This window comes from Balaenoptera physalus (assembly GCF_965194825.1).
Source record: "Balaenoptera physalus genome assembly, chromosome: 9".
Classification (NCBI taxonomy): Eukaryota; Metazoa; Chordata; class Mammalia; order Artiodactyla; family Balaenopteridae; genus Balaenoptera; species Balaenoptera physalus.
In genome coordinates, this window is record NC_138888.1 from 107,866,349 (window position 1) to 107,888,422 (window position 22,074).

The 22,074-nt window shown below is 35.3% G+C and overlaps 1 protein-coding gene across 1 annotated transcript in view; it reads left to right on the forward strand.

Moving 5' to 3' along the window:
- Window positions 1-22,074, forward strand: part of LGSN (lengsin, lens protein with glutamine synthetase domain) — a 68,364-nt gene that overhangs the window by 36,045 nt on the left and 10,245 nt on the right. Inside the window, exons 2-3 of the mRNA XM_082474308.1 lie at window positions 11,362-11,491; window positions 13,973-14,170. Coding sequence (XP_082330434.1) covers window positions 11,362-11,491; window positions 13,973-14,170 — 328 coding nt within the window. The remainder of the gene's footprint in view (window positions 1-11,361; window positions 11,492-13,972; window positions 14,171-22,074) is intronic.

The window sequence follows — 22,074 nt, forward strand, 5'->3', positions numbered from 1 at the left end:
CTCATTTTATACTTATTTTCATTTGCCTCAAATGTACCTTCTTCCAGTTCATTAAGAGCCTCTCTCAATGTTAAAAATTAGGTTTGTGTTTCACACGCAGTGGCTAAGAGTACATTCCCTGAAGCCAAAATGTCTGTGTTTTAATCTCAGCTCTACTACTTACTATTGGTGTCACATGGGGCAAATTATTGGACTTCTCTGTGCTTCATTTGGACATTAATATTACAAAATGGAAGAGGTATTGTGGACGGATTAAATATCTTAATACATGCCCAGTGCTTAGAATAGTGCTTACAACACAGTGAGCACTCATGAAACAGGAGTTAGTTATCATACACACTTTAGTATATTTTAGACTGACTAGTAATATCTTCCCTAAGTTTTCATTTTTACAGCCTTAAAGAGTTTTACACTTTTTCTTTACATGGTAGAACTTCATTTGCTTTTCTATGTCATAGTGAAAAAATTATATGTGGTGTACATTTATATAAACACACATCTATTCACTTTTAGCCCATTAATTCTTTCCTAAGGTATAGTGATGACAACTATATTTAGTATTCTAGTTATAGGCACATCATGTTTTTAAAAAGATAGAATGTCTTCTCCTGTCATATTTAAAATATTTTTGATGAGACCCAGTATTTTTATCTACTGCAGCCTATCAGTTGATATTTTCACCAACACTTCTATAATGTTCTTGGATCTTATTTCAACTGTATTACAAGAATCCATTATCATAAATATTATATATATTGTATTATATGCTAAATATACATTAATAATTTTCTACAAGTCTTTTCTTACTACTGAAGTATATTTGTTGCTTTTCTGCCCATCCACAAAGCCTTCAAAAATTACTTTGATCCTATCTACACAGATAAATATATTTTTAGGTGAAAATCTTAATTTCTCTGGAAAACGTGGAGATTTCTTTTTTGGTTCACTTATAAAAAAGCAAAGTAAGACTGGTATACTAGCACCAAGCCCAGAGAATTGACTGAACGTTTTGCTTCCTTTATTATTTCAGCTTCCTTTGTTATTTAGTTTCATGTGATGAAAATAACATGGTGTTAGACCTTTATAAGATCATTTTTTCCCTTCTCTGAAACTATTGATTAGGCTTTTTTTTCTTGTGTAGAATGTACTGCTGCAGATTTTGCTTTGCTCCCAAAGTTGCGATTTGCTCTGGGCTTGGTGCTGATGTTGCTTATTTGCCATCTTGCTGGGAATGGAAGCAAGATCCAGAACTCTTCACATGAGGAACAGCCATATCATTTACACTGTGACAATTGCTTCACACAGAGGCTTTTTATAATGATAGTTTCTTTCTTGGGCGGATGTGGATATATATTATGTTCCACCTAATCTGCCAAATAGTATATAGATTATTTTATTGCAAAGGTGATGAGCATCTATGGTGGTAGAACTGGAAATGATCTGGTTCATCTCTGACATTTGACTCTCTAACCTCTCCACAAATGAGTTTGAGGACAAGAAACTTGACACTTTTCCAAATAGCCCATCCCATTTTAGCCCATTATATTAAGTAAAATTTGGATTCTCTGTAACTTCCAAAAAATTTGTTTGTATTTTTTGTCGATGCATAGTTTCACTTCAAAAGATGGAGATGGCACTCTTAGGTTGGAATGTGAAGTTTAAAAAAAAGACTCAAATTTCTTATTGCTTTTCATGTATTCAGATGAAGGCTCCTAAAATGCAACACAGTTTAAGGATGAAAATTCTTAAAATACATAGATGAAGGTCTAGTTTTTAGAATAAGTAGATCTGTGGGTAGTGTCTTTGTAAGAATATCTTATTTTCTATAAGTTGAGTCCTTGTGTATAATGATCTCAGGGACTCTCTAATTTAGTGTAAGACTAAAGTGACTTTGCAGAAACAGCTTGGTGGAAGGAATGAATTACTCATTAGGCCATAAAGAAGTGTTGAAGTTTTTCTTTTTCTTTTTCTATTTAATTATTTATTGCCATGTGGGATCTTAGTTCCCCCACAAAGATTGAACCTGTGTCCCCTGCAGTGGAAGCTCGGATTCTTAACCACTGGACAGCCAGGGAAATCCCTGAAGTTTTTAAATAAACTCCAAATGATGTTTATTTATCTGGGGAGCCAGACAACTAAAAAGGAGAATAATTTGACCAACGTTTTACATAAGACATGGAACAGATCAGAGTATACAAACATAGTTAACTGCCAGGACTACAGAGAGTGAATATTTTGGTTCTCTTTAATGTTTCTGAGTTTTCTTTATTTTCTTTCATATAGTTCTTTAATGTTTAGAACATTCTTTTGAAATATTAGCATGTTTCAGCTATGCTATAAGGAAGCATTGGAAATAAGATTCTATGTTTTAAAGGGAGTAATCATAACCCTGGAGATAAGGTGTCGTTTTGAGGATAAATATGGTGAAAAAAACTCTGAAAGAAAGGTGAAGTTAATGGGGAGAGGGGACAGAGTTGTGGAGCAGCTTGTCACCAGCAGAAGCTTCTCTTTCTCTAAGCCCTTGTCGAGAAAACTTTGAAGGATTCCACATAATGTTTTATTTAGAAAAGCTGTTTTGCTTATGTCAACCTATTGTATTACTATCAGGTCCTGTTGGACATTCAAAGAAATCTCATTTGGTATTATTTATGAAGGAGAGATCTGAATCAAATGTCCCTTCTGGCCTTGTATTTCAACATGGTAGACCTTGGCTGCCATTCATTCATTCATTTATTAGAAAATACTTAATCAATTTCCATTTTATTCTAGTCAATATATTAAGCTCAAGGGTATATCTAAAATGGCCCCTTCTAGGACTCTCCAATCCCTTGACTAGGTTCTCTTTGTCAGTCTTTCCTGATTTCACTTCCTATGCCATCTGTCTTGGATTTCATATCTCATTATTTTAGCCTCTTACTTGCCAATATCTTCAACTTATCTTTGTCATTGTCTTCCTGAGTTTGTATCATCACAAAACCTCAACGCTGTGTTTTTCACAACCCCAAAAGAGCTTTGCTGGAGAAAAATAATTTACCTGTGAAGATTGGTGCCACTAAAACTTTAAAGTCTTCAGTTCTTTTAGGCACTAGACATTTTTGTTTCCTGAGTTGGCTTTTTCTAGTTCTCTGCTATGTCTATGTCAAGCCACTTCCATTCTTCTTAAACTTTTAGTTTTCCATATCCTTATTGTCTGAGCACACCCAGAATGGATAAGAAAGATCAAAGTTTAAAATTAGTTTTAAATTCAGATTCTGCCACTCATTAGGTGCAATTAGTCTTACTGAGGTACAGTTATGTCATCTGAAAAGCACTCATTAAACGTTGAGGGTTCCCTTCTTTCTCTCCTACTCCTAATTCTCCTCTTCCTCCAGATTTTTCCTCTTCTCCCCTCCTCTAACCTTCTATCTTCTTTACTTCCTTTTATGGAAGGAGATATATTAAAGTTATTCCTTCATTTCAACTCTAGTTTCCATACTTTTTGCCCTTTCAGGGATCTCGCTTTATCCTTTTTCTCCTTTCTTCAACATCTCCTTCCTTATAGACTCCTTTCATTAAGTATTTAAATACAATACATGTAAGTCTTTTCTTCCTAAAAGCAACATAAACTTTTCTTGGACCCCTATGCACTCTTCCAGTGGCCATCCTCTCTGTCTTCTTCTCTTGTATTTTTGAGTTGTATTTCCTGCCTGTCTTCACTTGGTGGTAGTGGACATCTCTGGTACCCTTACTGTGTGTGGACCCAGGACTAAGCACTTCTCAGTCTTCCTCAGTTTACTGCAGTCTGGCTGCTGCTCACATTCTTCCACTGAAACTGCTCTTACCAAGGCCTCCAGTGACCTGGTTGCAAAAAACAATGGGCAAGTTTTAATACTAACTTTATTTATCATTTCAGCAGCATGGCCTATTGGTGCTCCCTTCTTTTAAATACAGCTTTTATCTTTCGATGTCAATGAAGCCATCCTGTCCCAGTTTTTTCTTTCACCTTCTCATCCTTTGCTCTCTGACTACTGTCTGGGATTCAATTTCTATGTTTAATCACTAAACATTGTTGTTCTCATTTTTATCTTAGTCCTTATGTTTTTCAATCTCTGCTCTTTTTTCCTGAATAATTCCAACCACTGTCAGGCCTTTGCTTTTTTCCTTTTGTTTCATCTTTTGGGTTCTGACCCATATGGCTAATATTTGCTGGGTACCTCCAGATGACACACTTATCTTAGATTCTATATACCCAAAATAGAACCCAGAAACTTGCCTCTCAGGTCTCCTCCTCATTTGAGTTTCCTGGTCAGAAACCTTACTGCTATCTTTAATTCTTTTGTCTACTTTATTTCCTATATCCAGTCAATCAACAACCTGCCAAATCTACCTCCTAAATATATGCGTAGTATGCTCATTTTTTGCCTCATCTCCACAGCCATTATCCTAGTTCAGATCACTGTAATCTCTACCCTAGATTGCCCAAGTGGATATTGGGAGGTCTAAGTAGTTCCTTGGTTTATGGCTGCAGAAGTTCTTAATTCTAGAAGGGGCACCTAAATACATACTTGGCACTTAAGGAATCATGATACTTGGGCTAAACTAATCATTGCCTTAGGGTTTGGAGAAATTGGTAAGGCTGGGTTATGCAGGGCCTCAGAGAATACTAATTTGAATTTTTCCTGAAGGAGATGGGAAACTGTGGAAGTATCCTAAGCAGAGAAATAACAAGACCAAAATTGTGATTTAGAGAAGTGATATGGGCAGAAGTCTGGAGGATGGGTAGGAGAATGGTAACACTGAAGGCAAGGAGAAAGTCGGTAATGACTGCGGTAATCTAAGTGAAAAATGTGGGAAATGGAAGCACGTACTTTTAAATGGGGAATTATTGAAGAGAATTACCACACTGTATTTAATTCTTCTTACTTAATGCTGCTTTCAAATTTTCACTATTATAACAAAGATGGCACTGGACATGCATATAACTTTACATATTTTGAATTATTTTCTTAGACCAAGTTGCCGGAAGTAGGAATAGTGTTTAATAGGTATGGATATTTTTAGATAAGCTGATGTAAGTTTACAATGTGTTCTTTGAAACATCTTTTCTGCAAATATTTTGAACACATTTCTTCCCCTTTTCTTTGAAGAATACATTTTAAGGAAACTGAAATTCTTTTCTCTTAGATATATTCTTTTAAATTTGATAATCACTGATCCTTTTTAACGTTACTTCTAACACAGGTTAAAACTTGATGTGGCTTTTTTTCCCCTGTGCTGTACAGTAGGTCCTTGTTTCTTATCCATTTAAAATATAACAGTGTGTACATGTCAACCCCAAACTCTGATTTTATTAATGAGGGGAGGTACATGAAAAAGCAAGCAAGCAAATACAAAAACAAAAACAAAAATAAAAAAAGAAACAAAAAAACTTGATGTAGGGATGTGGGTTATTTTTTTTTTTTTCTTGCTGGCTGTTTCATGCATCTCCCCTCATCAACAAAATCAGAGTGTATGGTAAATGCATTAATGATTATACCTCAGACTATAGCCAGTATACAGAGGTTAAAACAAATATTTTTAAAGTATTGACATTGAAAATGTGACAGTTAGAGAAAATTAAAAGTAAATGAACAGAATCAGTGATATCTAGAATTTAAATAACACTGGTTATTTTATTGGAAAGAAACTTATTAGGTCAAATTATGCCTAAATTTAATGCTTGGCAGTAACCCTTTAGGTTAAATCTTTTAGTTAACTTGATCAGCTGCTGAGTGGAAATGCAAAATGAGAAGCATATTAAGCCATAAAAACAATTTTCAAAGGAAATGCTGTGATAAGAAAAGCATGAATTATATTGCCACGGAGCAACTGGGCCCGTGAGCCACAATTACTGAGCCTGCGCATCTGGAGCCTGTGCTCCGCAACAAGAGAGGCCGCGATGGTGAGAGGCCCGCGCACCACGATGAAGAGTGGTCCCCACTTGCCGCAACTAGAGAAAGCCCTCGCACAGAAACGAAGACTCAACACAGTCATAAATAAATAAATAAAAGAACGTGAATTTCTTTTAAAAAAATAAAAAAAAAAAGAAAAGCATGAATTATAAAAATATCTTTTTTTAATATGAAATATTCTTTAAAGGCCATTCCTGTGTATGAACTGAAGTTATCTGATAGAATGATAGTAGAAACGTATCTGAAGTGTGAAAAGCTTCTCTGGTGGAAATGTCAAAAGAAATCAGAGTCAACCTGTTGTAGTAGAATTTTGAGACTGTCCAAATTAAACATAAATTAGCTTTGCATGTTCACACATATCCATGTTTATGCTCATGGTTTTTCCAGCTTCGTTTATTGACTTCTTTCTATCTTTAGTTCAAGTGTCCCTTCTTCTCTTTAAGCTTGGCCTAGTTTCCCTGAAGACTCTCTGAAGACCCTATTTATAAAACAGTCTGCCTGTTTAATAGTAGTGCTGTAGATTACAAGCATGAGTATGTTGGCTCCCCACTGAGAACCCTCAGACTACTTGACATATCCTCACCTCTCTGAGAGTTTCCACTAGTTTACTGTGTTCAGAGTCTAGAGATGCTTAGAAAAGGGAAGGATTAGAGCCTGACTGAATAGGAGTCATCTCTCATGAGTTAAGGGCCCATGAGGTAGCCTAGAAAAAGGTATCTTTGAAGCAGAGATCCTCAGTAATGCATGGTGCGTGGGTAAAGATAATTATGACTAACATCTATTTAGTACTTACTACGCATCAAGCACTGCTTGTCCGACTTAACAGTGCAACCAGGAAATTTGTCGGCTGCACCTGTAATGTCAACTACTTGATAAACCTTTCTAAACTGGTTGGTAAACAGCTGCTGATAAGAGTCCCTTGAAGGTACCCCAACCCTCTGAACTTCTCTAGCTCTCCTACTGTTTCCCTGGGACCCTTATATCTCTCCATAATCCATCTACTAAAGAATTAACACCTGGTCATGCAGGGACCCTCTAGAATCCTGCCCTGGCTTCCCAGCACCCCAGCAATGATTCTGGGGCATTCTGACTGACTGTATTCATTAACAATGCGTTAAGCACTTGTGCTCTGGAACCAATTTCCTGGGTTCGAGTCCTAGCTCTACCACTTACAAAATGTGTGGGCTAATTAGTCTTTCTTTGACTCAGTTTTACTCATCTCTAAAATGGAGATGACAATGTATATATCTCAAATGGTTGTTCTGAGACGAAACGCAGAGACTTTAGAAGAGAGCTGACACATAGTAGATAAAATAAAAGTATTTGTTATTTTTATTATCTGTATTAATGGTTAAATATCTTGACCATCTGTACTAGCCACCACTGCTGGGGAAAATATAGGTGGTCTCTGCTGCTATCATTGTGCCCAGGGCCTCTAGCACTGCTGAATATTCTGAACAACATTCCAGTCTTTTTGAGATCTGGCTATATGGGAATTGAGTATCTTTCTTTTCTTCTTTACTACCTACTTTATACTTTAAATTGATTGCCAACATTTAAAAAATCATAAAATTTCAAATGAAAATCCAGATTTCTGGCATTCCTTGGAAATTTGGAAAACTGACATCACTAGGGCCACATTTTGTCATGGCAACTATTGGCTAGAGCCACACGTTGGTTCCTTCCTTGGATGGATGTCAGCTCTGGTGTTCAGCATACAGCCCACTGAGTCTCTGTTATCGGCTCAGCATTGAGTTTGCTGCCTCTGAACTAGGATAGCCTAACTATATCTCTTTCTTTGTAACATGGGAACCTTCAACTTCAATAACAACACTTTATCGCCTATACTAGATTGTAAGAGTCTTTATGAAAGGGACCATGTTTTATTTATTTTTATGTCTTTGACTTTACCTTACCCATAGTCCTCATTGTTTGGACTGATGAAGTTTAAGCTGATAGTGACTTAAGATGGTTTTAACCCTTATTCAGAAAAGAGTTATTAAAACACAATATAATTGTAGAAGAATATGTAACTGAGGGAGATGAGTGAACAAATTTTTACAAGTCATACAGATAATCTTATAAAATAGAAGTGGAATTTCATCTAGTTCAGCTGTCCTCTATGGTGATGTGGGAAGCTCCCCAGATAATTCCCATTCTTCCTTGGCAGTCATATGACCTTGAACAAATCATTTAACCCTGGTAAACCTGTTTCTGCCTTGGCAAAATGTAGGTGATAATAAATGTTCCCTGGAAGTTGTGAGTATTAAATAAGATATAACATATTGTTTGGTTATAAAAATACTTGTAAAATGTTAATATACTTTTGGGAATTGTACTTATAGCAGTGTTTACAGATGAAAATACCAAGGATCCAGAGGACTTGCTACTTAGTGGAAAGTCAGAATTAGGACTCAAATCATATGAATCTTGACTAGTAGATTTTTTTTACTGAAACATCACTCACATTGTAACTAAAGGTAGTTAAGAGATTAAAGAGAATAAAAATACTTATTGGAGGTGAGGTAAATCAGGGATCCACTAAATTTGTTTGAACTATTATAGAAATGATCATTTTCATATATAAAGGAAAATCAAAGGACTGAACTAAATGTATTCTTCATTTGAAAAAAAATTGAGCATCTATTTTGGAGTCAGAGGCACATACTATGACTTAGTTCTAGGATTTTTATTGGTGAAATTCTCAGTTTAGGAACTCGATAAATTGTCCTTGTTTTTCTCTTAAACTTTCTCTTTTGGTCTGGTTTATATGAAGGCAGGTGAAAATTACTAAAATAAACATTCTCTGGGTTTGAGTCTCTGAAATTTAGGAAGCAGAATGGCATTTTGGAAACCAGAGGGCCTGTTTGCATCAATACTCTCTACTTTCCTTTCACTTTTGTGGCCTTGGGCAAGTTATTCAGAGTCTCACTTTTCTCATTTGTAGGATGGAGATTCTACCATCTTGAGGGTTATGCTGAAGAAATGTGCCTGACAGAGGGCTCAATTGTAGCACATTGTTATTTGGTTGCAGTTAGAGTTTGAAGCTGGAAGAAATCTTAAAATTTGTTTCATTTGATTCCATCAATCTGTGTATGAGAGGATCCCTAATGAATCAAACTAACACAAATATTAGTCTGCTCAGTTTCCTTTGAAATTTATGTAACTGGCCTAATACGTTATTTTCTAAAGACGACTTCTTAAAAATAACCAGAGACATGAATATGTAAAAACATTTACCAAAATTACAACTATATAATGTATATTTCTGACAATGCAATCTTAGAAATTGTGAATATATACAATAAGGCTAGTATGTCACTGTCAGAATCCTATCCAAAGTGCATAGGGTAAATTTACACAAATATTTGAATAAAATTATTAACTACTAGAAAAAAATAAATGACTATAACAATAAATATCACCTGATCCAAATATAAGATTATCTGTAGTGAAAGACCACAATTTTCTAAAAAGTGAAACTTAAAATCACACAAGATGTTAAAAAAAAAGTTCGTCCAACTTAAAAATTGCTTCAAAATTTAAAAGGCTAGATCTCACGTTAAGTGTTCTAACCATAATAAAATTTTAAAAATTTAAAGTATAATGTTGGTATTTAGTATACATTAAGTGCTTAATAAATATTAGTTCCTTGAAAAAAATCACACAAAGATTTAACCTATGAAATATATCTTTTTAAAAAACGTGGTAACAATAAGAACAAAGTATCATAACTACATGTAGACACAAAAGAGTTAAATTCATGTTTCTTCTTTTAGTCTTCAGAGATTGAATTGATTTAATTGACAAATGGTACAGCTGTACCCCAGCAACCACTCTGGACATGTATTTATAACTTGCCTCCAGGGATGGAAACTTCAGAAATAGCTCTTCAAAAAGAAACTAGCTCAAAACATTTTAGAATATAGTTTTTGACCCTGACCATCTCACCTCAAACCACAATGAGGAGTTTTTAAAAAAAAACATTAAAAATACCAGTGTCAGCATAATTCCCTCCAGGTTCATCCAAGTTGTTGCAAATGGCAAAACTTCATTTTTTATGACTGAATAATATTCCATTATATATATATGCCATATTATCCTTAGTGAAATAAGTCAGACAGAGAGAGACAAGTACTATATATTTTCACTTATATGTGGAATTTTAAAAAAATGAACAAATACAACAAAACAGAAACAGACTCACAGATACAGAGAACAAACTACCAAAGGGGAGAGGTGTGGGGAGGGATGGGTGAAATAGGGGTAGATGATTAAGAGATACAAACTACTAGGTAGATAATAAATAAGTTACAAAGATGTAATGTGCAGCACAAGAAATATAGTCAATATTTTATAATAAATTTGTATGGAGTATACTCTATAAAAATATTGAATATTGTACACCTGAAACTAATATAATATTGTAAGTCAATTACACTTCATTAAAAAAAAACAGAAAAGTTGACTTGGTAGAAGTAATGACCCCTAAACAAAACTTAAAATAGAATCTGTAGTCAGTATATTATGATGTGCATAGAGTATCAAGCCATTTGAGTAGACAATAATTGATTCTTTTAAAAATTATTTCAGTGAATCAAAAATAAAAGTGGATAATGAAAAAAATCAATGTCAGCTTTTTATTTTAAAAAATTCTTATTTATTTCAGTTGTGACTCAGGACTGCAAGGATGATTCTGTCCACTGATGGGGCAGAGACACCAGAGCTCTCCATCCCCAGCCCCTGCCTCACTGTCCAGCTCCCCGTGGGGAATTGCCCTTGACAGCTCTGTCAAGGGATCCTGTCAAAGATTATAACTAGAGTGTTGAAGTTAGGTTATTTTGTTTTGATATGCTTTTCTTTAGGTTTTCCCAAGCTATAAAACAGTTTGAGCATGACATTGTTTCACATACATAAAATACAGTCACAAAATAGAATTTTATGAAAGCATGTGCTTTTTTGAAGTAAATATTGATGCAATTAGGATGAGGGTAAGAAGAGGAGAATCTAATTCCTTAGGTATAATACTTATGTCTCTGGTCAAAAACATTAGAGATCCTAAAAAAAGAGAGAGAGAAATTATAAAAGAGGGCTTTTTAAAGCTAAAATGGGCTTGGTAAAATTACTTAAGAATAAATAATGCAAAATATCCCAGAGTAAAAAATATAGAAAATCTTGACTAGGGCAAGATTTTAATTTATTTGCTGATATTTTTTGTACCACATATAAAAGGAGATACAGAAAATCCATCCTGTCAGCAGAATGTTGAGCCTCTTAATTTTGAATTATTCAAGTGGATGTGGAAACAACAAAATTTACGTTGTTTTTAAAGTCAACTAGAGTCATTTTTATATCATCATTTTTTCTTGACCTCCAAATTTCATTGTATGCATGATCTGTTATTTGACTTTTTGTTTATTAATTATTACAGGACACCAGAGATGAAGGTAATGAGACTAAAGCCAGCAGGATGAGTAAATTAAGAAAGACAAGAAAGGAAGACACTAAACTACATATTTTTCCAACTGAAATAGGAGAAGTGGATATACCCAACTCAAAAGGTATCTTGCTACTATGATCCCTCAAGAATACGTAGTCAAAGACAATCTCCATTTGGTCTTTTCTTCATAAAACATTTTTCTTCTCTTCTATGGGAGAAGCAAAGAGAGAAAGAAAATTTATTCCTACATAGGCAACATAAACGAAGGAAAATATAGGCTTGCAGTATAAATATATAAAAATAATAAGAATTTAAAGGGAGTAGAACTAGGAAAATAGTAGTGTGAACAAAAGAGTACAGAACAGAAGGAACATATGAGTAAGAAGAGAAGCATATTTCTGCTCTGAGAATGAGTAAAAAGATCATTACTGAGAGAGGCCACAATAAAGATGTGGATCACGTTTTCATAACACATGTTGGAAGTCCAACTAGACTCCAGTGGATTTGAAACAGTGCTGAAACTAGGAGTTGATTTGGACAACAGTCTCAATTCTAGGAAGAGTGGTGTTCCAAGGCAGGGACAGTACAAATGGCCAGTGCATGGCAACAATAAAATGCAGTTAGGCTTTTGTAAACTTTATTATTGTTTTAAAATTATCTACAGAAAATGGAACCCCATATGGCTTAAAACCAGGGTGAACTACTCCCACTGCCCCTTATTTGGTATGTCACTGCCTAGGAATAAATTATTTTCTCAAGTATTCGTCTTTACATCATATTGAAAGACAGTTGAAAACAGTGCCAACATTTTTAAACATTTTTCTTTCTTTTTTTAAATTGACGTATAGTTGATTTATAATATTGTGTTAGTTTCAGGTGTACAGCAAAGTGATTCAGTTATATACATTTTTTCAGATTATTTTCCATTATAGGTTATTACAAGATATTGAATATTGTTCCCTGTGTTATACAGTAAATCCTTGTTGTTTATGAGTTTTATATATAGTGATGTGTATCTGTCAATCTCATACTCCTAATTTTTTCCCTCCCCACTCTCCCTTTCCCCTTTGGTAACCATAAGTTTGTTCCTATGAAAACAGTTAAATCTACTACAGAAACCGTAAGTCCATTTCTGTTTTGTATATAGATTTGTCTTACTTTTTTAGATTCCACATATAAGTGATTATCATATATTTCTCTTTCTCTGTCTGACTTACTTCACCCAGTATGATAATCTCTAGGTCCATCCATGTTGCTGCAAATAGCAATATTTCATTTTTTGGGCTGAGTAATATTCCATTGTATATATATATATATATATATATATATATATATATATATATATATATATACCACACATACCACACCTTCTTAAACCAATCATCAGTTTATGGACACTTGGGTTGTTCCCATGTCTTGGCTATTGTAAATAGTGCTGCTATGAACATTGGGGTACATGTATCTTTTTGAATTAGAGTTTTCATCTTTTCTGGATATATGCCCAGGAGTGGGATTGCTGGAACATATGGTAGCTCTATTTTTAGTTTTTTAAGGAACCTCCATACTGCTTTCCATAGTGGCTACACCCATTTACATTTCCACCAAAGGTGTAGGAGGGTTCCCTTTTTTAATCTAGCAAATATTTGTAGACTTTATGGTGATAGCCATTCTGACTGGTGTGAGGTGATACCTCATTGTACTTTTGATTTGCATTACTCTAATAATTAGTGATATTGAGCATCCTTTCACGTGCCTGCTGGCCATCTGTATGTCTTCTTTGGAGAAATGTCTATTTCATTTTGATAAAATGGCCATACTACCCAAAGCAATCTGCAGATTTAATGTGATCTCTATCAAATTACCTATGACGTTTTTCACAAAACTAGAACAAATAACTCTAATATCTATATGGAACCACGAAAGACCCAGAATTGCCAAAGCAATCCTGAGGAGAAAGAACAAAGCTGGAGGTATAACCGTCCCAGATTTCAGACAATACCACAAAGCTACAATAATCAAAACAGCGTGGTATTGGCACAAAAGCATCATATAGATCAATGGAACAGAATAGAGAGCCCAGAAATAAATCCACACACCTAAGGTCAATTAATATTTGACAAAGAAGGCAAGAATATACAATAGAGAAAAAACAGTCTCTTCAGCAAGCAGTGTTGGGAAAGTTGGACAGCTGCATGTAAATCAATGAAATTAAAACATTCTCTCACACCATATACAAAAATAAACTCAAAATGGCTTAAAGACCTAAATATAAGACATGACACCATGAAACTCCTAGAAGACATGAATTGTAGCAATATTTTCTTACATCAGTCAATATTTTTTTAGGCCAAGGCAAAATAAATAAAAGCAAAAATTAAAAAATGGTACCTAATCAAATTTAAAAGCTTTTGCACAGCAAAGGAAACCATCAACAAAACGAAAAGACAACATATGGAATGGGAGAAAATATTTGCAAACAATGAGACCAACAAGAGGTTAATATAAAAAATACACAAATAGTTCATAAAATTCCATATCAAGAAAACAAACAACCTAATCAAAAATGGGCAGAAGATCTTAACATTTTTCTTTATTTCTACAGAAAGGATTAGAAACCAAATGGTGTGTCACAAATTGGGGGATACCAACAAACCAGTCATGGGACCTGGCTCTGCTGAATCTCATTTGCCAGAAGATGACAAGGACTCCAAAGATCAGACAATAGTGATAAAGCCATTGCCCCTCAAAGCATCAGCTAGCGCTCCTGGTGGTGAATTTCACCCAAACTCCAGCTATACTGGTAAGGACTCTGGGACAAACTGGCATATGGGTCTAGTTGCTAATCCCAAATTTGTATTTGAATTAGTGATATTGTGTTGTTGGTTGAAGATGCTAGCCTGAAAGTCAGAACACTTAAAATAATTTATACACCTATCATTTATAAAATGCTTTACAGTTTTCTTTCCCCACTAGGTTGCTCATCTGGAAAATGGAGGGGTTGCAATGCATGATCTCTCAAGTCTTTTCTAAAAGTAAAATTGTTATTATTATTATTATTTTTTAGATTCTATTCCCATATAGGTCATTACAGAGTGTTGACTATTCACTGTGTTATACGGAAGATTCTTATTAGTTATCTATTTTATATATATAGTATGTATATGTTAATCCTAATTTATCTCTCCCCCCTTTCCCCCTTGGTAAATGTAAGTTTGTTTTCTACATCTGTAACTCAATTTCTGTGTTGTTAATAGGTTCATTTGTACCTTTTTTTTTAAGATTCCACATATAAGATGATATTTGTCTTTCTCTGCCTTTCATACTTCCCTCAGTATGACAATCTCTAGGTCCATCCATGTTGCTGCAAATGGCATTATTTTGTTCCTTTTAATGGCTGAGTAACATTTCATTGCACATAGGTACAACATCTTCTTTAACCATTCCTCTGTTGATGGACATTTAGGTTGCTTCCTTGTCCTGGCTATTGTAAATAGTGCTGCAATGAACATTGGGGTGCATGTATCCTTTTGAATTATGGTCTTCTCTGGATATATGCTCAGGAGTGGGATTTCTGGATCATCTGGTAGCTCTATTTTTATTTTATTTTATTTTTTATATCTTTATTGGAGTATAGTTGCTTTACAATGTTGTGTTAGTTTCTGTTGTACAACAAAGTGAATCAGCTACAAGTATACATATATCCCCATATCCCTTCCATCTTGAGCCTCCTTCCCACCCTCCCTATGCCACCCCTCTAGGTCATCACAAAGCATCGAGCTAATCTCCCTGGGCTATGCAGCAGTTTCCCACTAGCCATCGACTTTACATTTGGTAGTGTATATATGTCAGTGCTACTCTCTCCCTTCATCCCAGCTTCCTGTTTCCCACCCACCATGTTCTCAAGTCCATTCTTTACGTCTGTGTCTTTATTACTGCCCTGCCACTAGGTACACCAGTACCGTTTTTTTATATTCCATATATGTGCATTAGCATATGGTACTTGTTTTTCTGTTTCTGACTTACTTCACTCTGTATGACAGACTAGGTCCATCCACCTCATTAGAAATAACTCAATTTCTTTCCTTTTTATGGCTGAGTAGTATTCCATTGTATATATGTGCCACATATTCTTTATCCATTCATCTGTCAATGGACATTTAGGTTGCTTCCATGTCCTGGCAATTGTAAATAGTGCCGCAATGAACATTCTGGTACATGTCTCTTTTTGAATTATGGTTTTCTCAGGGTATATGCCCAGTAGTGGGATTGCTGGGTCATATGGTGGTTTTATTTTTAGTATTTAAAGGAATCTCCATACTGTTCTCCATAGTGGCTGTATCAATTTACATTCCCACCAACAGCGCAGGAGGGTTCCCTTTTCTCTACACCTTCTCCAGCATTTATTGTTTGTAGGCTTTTTTGACGATAGTCATTTTAACTGGTGTGAGGTGATACCTCATTGTAGTTTTGAGTTGTATTTCTCTAATAATTAGTGATGTTAAGCATCTTTTTATGTGCCTCTTGGACATCTTTATTTCTTCTTTGGAGAAATATCCATTTAGATCGTCCACTCATTTTTGCTCGGATTATTTGGTTTTTTGATATTGAGCTGCATGAGCTGTTTGTATATTTTGGAGATTAATCCCTTGTTGGTCACTTCATTTGCAAATATTTTCTCCCAATCTGTGGTTTGTCTTTTCATTTTGCTTATGGTTTCCTTTGCTATGCAAAAGCTTTTAAGTTTAATTAGGTTCTATTTGTTTATTTCTGTTTTTATTTTCATCACTCTCAGAGGTGGATCAAAAAAGATCTTGCTGCAATTTATGTCAGAGAGTGTTCTGCCTATGTTTTCCTCTAAGAGTTTTTCAACATAGTTTTGGAAGTCTTAGCCATGGCAATCAGAGAAGAAAAAGAAGTAAAAGGAATCCAAATTGGAAATGAAGAAGTAAAATTGTCACTGTTTGCAGTTGACATGATACTATATATAGAAAATCCTAAAGATGCTGCCAGAAAACTACTAACGCTCATCAATGAGTTCAGTAAAGTTGCAGGATACAAAATTAATATGCCCAAATCTCTTTCATTCCTATACACTAACAATGAAAGATCAGGAGAAATTAAGGAAACGATTCCATTTACATCAAAAATAATAAAATACTTAGGAGTAAACTTACCTAAGGAGGCAAAAGATCTGTACTCAGAAAACCATAAGATACTGATGAAAGAAATTGAAGATGACACAAACAGATAGAGAGATATACCGTGTTCTTGGATTGGAAGAACAATATTGTCAAAATGACTATAGTACCCAAAGTAATCTATATATTCAAAGCAATCCCTATCAAATTACCAGTAGCATTTTTTACAGAATTAGACAAAAAATTTTACAATTTTATAGAGACACAAAAGACCCTGAATAGCCAAGGCTATCATGAGAAAGAAAAACAGAGCTGGAAAAATCAGGCTCCCTGACTTCAGACTATACTACAAAGCTACAGTAATCAAGCAGTATGATACTGGCACAAAAACAGAAATATAGATCAATGGAAGAGGATAGAAACCCCAGAGATAAAGCCATGCACCTACGGTCACCTAATCTATGACAAAGGAGGCAAGAATATACAATGGAGAAAAGACAGTCTCTTCAATAAGTGTTGCTGGGAAAACTGGGTAGCTACATGGAAAAGAATGAAATTAGCACAATTTCCAACACCATACAAAAAAATAAATTCGAAATGAATTAAAGACCTAAATGTAAGACCAGATACTAAAAATTCTGTTATTCTAAATTTATGGGTTATCAATAGTGATATAGCTATTTTGGCCTATGAGTGTATTGGTCAAAAATCTCTGGGATCCAAGTGATAGAAATTAATTTTAAAATTATTTATTCCACATAGGAATCCATGATGAAAAGATTGAACAAACAAGGTTTGGAAAGGTAGAAATATAGCAGCGTGTAAGGTTAGAGATACAGTGTCTATCAGGCTACTCTCACTTCTGAAACCAATTTCAAGATTGGGAGTTCCCTAAGACTAACCTTAGTTTTGATAATTAACTATAAGAACTCACAGAACTCACCAAAGGCTATTATCCTCAAAGTTATGGTTCATTACAATGAAAAAAAATACAGATTAAATTCAATTAAGGAAAGGATTCATGATGAAGAGTCCAAAGAAGTTCTAAGCATGGGACTCCCACTTGTCCTCTGCCACTGAAGTCATGGACAACACTATTTGCTTGGCACTGGTGTGTGACAATGTAAATGGAGTATTGCGAACCAGAGAAGCTCACCTGAGTCTTGGTGTGCAGGTCTATATTGGAGCTCCACAGTCAACTGGCCACACGGCTGACCTCACTCTCCAGCTCCACTGGGGTCAAGCTGATACCACATGACTCAATAATAAATGACATTGCTGGACTTTCTAGTGTGGCCAGAGACACAAGGAAAACAAAGGCACTCTTGTCAGGCAGGACATTCTAAGGGCTTAGAGATTACCAGTCAGGGCCAAGGGTAAAGGACAGAGCTCTCTTTGGGCAAGGTTAAATTCTTTACTACACACAGGGTCTAAGAAGGACATAGAGCCTGAGAGTGAACACTCTCAGGACTCCATATATATTAATTTTCTGTTGCCACCATAACAAATTTAGCATTTTAAAAGAACACAATTCATTATCTCACAGTTCTGTACATTGGAAGTCTAGGTTTGCACAGCTGATTTCTCTGCTTCAGGTATGTCAAGGCCAAAATCAAGGTGTTGGCCACCTTAGTCCTTAGCCAGAGATTCTAGGAAACAATACACTTCCAAGATCATTCACATTGTTGGGAGAATCCAGTTCCTTGCAGTCATAGGACTGAGGTTCCTGTTTCCTTGCTGGCTGCCAGCTGGAGTGGCCCTTAGCTCCTGGAAGCCTTTGGTTCTATATCTCTGAGCCAGTAGTGCCTCCGATATTTCCATGTTCGGAATTTCTCTGAATTCCTCGTCTTCCACACCTCTTTTCTGCCTACAGCTGGAGAAAGTTCTCTGCTTTTAAGGGCTCACCTGAATAATACAAGACAATGTCCCTGTTTTAAGGTCCATAACCTTAATTACATCTGCAAAGTCCTGTTTGCCCTGCAGTTTAACGTATTCTACATGTTCCAGGGTTTAGGGTGTCAACACCCTCGGGGGCAATTCATACCATCTCTCATGTCTGCATTTCTCCGTGGCTTCATGAATGTCTCTTTCTGTGTTTGGCTTCATGAATTTCTCCATGAAGTGAAGAACATGAGCACCAACAGCCTCCAAGCATCAGGGACTATCAATACAAATGCCACAGGGGCCAGGCAGATAATGCCAGTGAGTGAGGTGTGCTGGTGAGAAAGTAGTGAGTGCTACTCACTCAGAGACCACATGGCTTGCAAAGCTGTGAATATTTACTATCTGGCCATTTACAGAAAACATTTGCCAACCCATGAATTAGAAGATGCATACATACCCCATTTGAAGGCCACCTCAGAGTTCCAGCCAATGGTTGCTGCAGAGAAATGTTCACCCAGTGTTGCCAAATCTTTCTCTTTTTTCAAAAGAAGGTTGAACTCAAGATTTTTATATGAAATTTTCTGATATTTAAGTGTTAACTAATTTAAAAAATTTCCAAACACTGGGAAGGCTAATGAGAAAACATCTGCTGATTACACTGGCTCTTTCACAGTTTGTGACCTTTGTTTTATATAGTTTCAGCCATAAAAGAGAAATGGAATTTACCATTATTTAGTCTCAAGTCAAAATATTTGAGAAAAGAACTGTGTCATGAGCTCTCTTCTCACCAATCAACTATGACTAGGGGTGTGGGTATAATTATTGATTGATTCAACTTGATTAATTCACAGTCTTCTTCTTTGGCCCAGGGCTAGATTTTTTACAGGCCCCAAGTACCAGAAAGTTTACAACTCCAAACAAACCACCAATAAATAATTTCAAAATAAATATAAAAATAAATCTCCAAAATAAGTGTAAGGAATTTCAATGTGGTATTTTCTTCTCTGTAATAACTACTTTGAATTTATTAAAAATGTATTTTTTCAAAGAATAGCTCCCCCCACCCTCACCTTTTATTGTTTTTGCTTTTGTCCCGGCTTTTATACCAGGTTATTCTGCCACCCGCATTTTCCAATACTGCTGGGCTAATGTGATGTGGCCAAAGGTGGGGTCACATCTGCATTAACAGTGTGGCTCTCAGAGCAGCCAGGTCGATGAAGGAAAGGAATATGGCAGACATCCCTAAGATGAATGTATTACAGAGTGTACTCTCAAAGGCACTTTTCCTCTTTTGAAATGAGTTTTCTGAAAGCCCAAACACCTATTTAACTTACCTTTTATAAGTGACCATGGCTTGTTCTCTGTAACTGAAACATGTCCTCATTGTCATGGAACATGGACATTTCTCCAAGGCTTTCTGGCTGTTATAGAGCTTTGAGGTTTGCTTGGTTTTTCATGTTTTCTTATTTTTCACCTTAAAAACTCACAGTCATAAAACTTCCTCTATAAAAGCACATTGATTTAATTTATTAGCTCTCTAAGGAGATGGGAAAGGAGAGCACATCTCAGGAGCCACAGTATAAGAAAAACAAATGAGCCCATGAACTGGCAAATATCTGTCTGCTCTTCTATCATACACGTGTATGCTCTATCATACACATCTGGGAAGGGCTGAACAAAAGGTTTAATTGTAACTAAGAAGTGCAATTTATTTGAAGAAAAGAAAGTCAGAAAATTCAGATTAGTTGATGCTATGAAAATGAAATTTGATTGAATAGGACTCTCATATTTGTGAAAGAATTAAACTTTTAAATGAAAATTTGATACTTAGGATACATATCAAAATATGTGATGCCAATTTTTACTTTTTAATTAGACAAGGTCAAATCACATGATGTATTAATTACTTAACTAAATAATTAAATCATATTAATTATTAAATTATTAAAGGAATAGCCAGTGAGTGCCTATGATATGCCTGTACTGCTTGGAGGTACTGGGGATACAATAGCAAGTAAGTAAATACATAATAAGTAAGCTCTCCTGGAGCTAACATGTAAGTGGTGAAAGACAGTAAACATGTATTACACAACATGGCAGGTGGTGATTAGGACCCTGAAGAAAATGGAAACTGGTCAGTATATTATTATGGGCTGAATTGTGTCTCCCCAGAATTCATATGTTGAAGTTCTAACCCCTAGTACCTCACAATGTGACTGTATTTGAAGACAGAGTTTTAGAAGAGGTAATTAATGTTGAATGAGTTCTGTAGAATGGGCCCTAATCCAATATGACTGGTGTCCCTATAAGAAAAGATTAGGAAACACACACACAGAGGGAAGACCATGTGAAGAAGATGGCCATCTACAAGCCAAGGAGAGAGGTCTTCAGAAGAAAACAACCAATCCTGCTGACACCTTGGTCTTGGACTTCTACTCTCCAGAACTGTACGAAAATAAATTTCTGTTTAAGCCTTCTGGTCTATGGTATTTGTTATGGCAGCCCTAGCAAACTAATATATACACTCACTGTCCAGCCATAGTGCAACTTGGTGATGTTAGAGAGAATCAGTGGTTGGGCCTGTCCACATTGTGATCAAATATCACAGAATTAATACTTCAGATGATTATTTTTTTTCCCAGCACTTTCACCATGATAAGTTATCCCACCTTTGCATTTGGTGGCATGTTTATTGTCTATAGTTTCCTCACTCAATAATATAAAGCTCTCTAAGGGTGCCCAGCCTTTTTCTGGCTGCCCCTATATGTGCAGTATAAATAGTATGTGGTAACAAAAAAAAAAATCTATATTGAGTGGATAAACCTTTTTCTTATTTTAAAATAGCACACATTTATTGTAGTAACTGTAGAAGATACAGATAAGGCAAAGAACTAATGATTACCTGTGATTGTATTATTGGTCAACTAGTAAAATGACTATACCTTTAATAGGAAATGTCTTCTGATTTTTTTATGTTATTAATATATTTATGGTTTACGTATAATTGCTTATTATGTTTAGAATACTGATTATCTAAAATTTTCCATATTTTAAAATGCCTACCAATTTTATTTTCTTTAAGGAGAATTATTCATCTTGGGCAGAACACCCAATACTTCAGAATAAGTTTGGGAACACAGCAACTGCTAATTTGGCATAAAACACTGTAACTGCTACAGCTTAACTGTTTCTGTTAAAGGGAAGGTAGTTATAAAGCCTATGGAGCATCAGAGCAGCCAAATTTATCAGTGACGGGACAGCATCCCTAATATATTTGCATAGGTAGAACCAGTCATTTGATTTCCACATACTTCATGTACTTAAAATCTACTTAATCTGTGTTTTTAAACTGTCAATCTTTATGTTTTAAAAGCCTAATTATATCTAAAAAAATGATAGTCAAGCATCACTTTAAAATTACAGCTGTTCAACATCACTGATGCGACAGATTGATGGGTATTCAGATTCAGACATGATCATGGTACCATTTACCAGGGTGAGAGTAATTGTGCTTACTTGACGCATTTAAGAAACATTGATATGGTGCTTACTGTCTGCCAAGAACTGTTAAATAACTTGTTTAATCATCATAACAAGCCTATGAAATAGGTAATATTGTGTCAGTGAGAAAGCTGAGGCACACAAGAAAGCTGAGATAAGAAAAGTTACCAGGGCAAAGGCA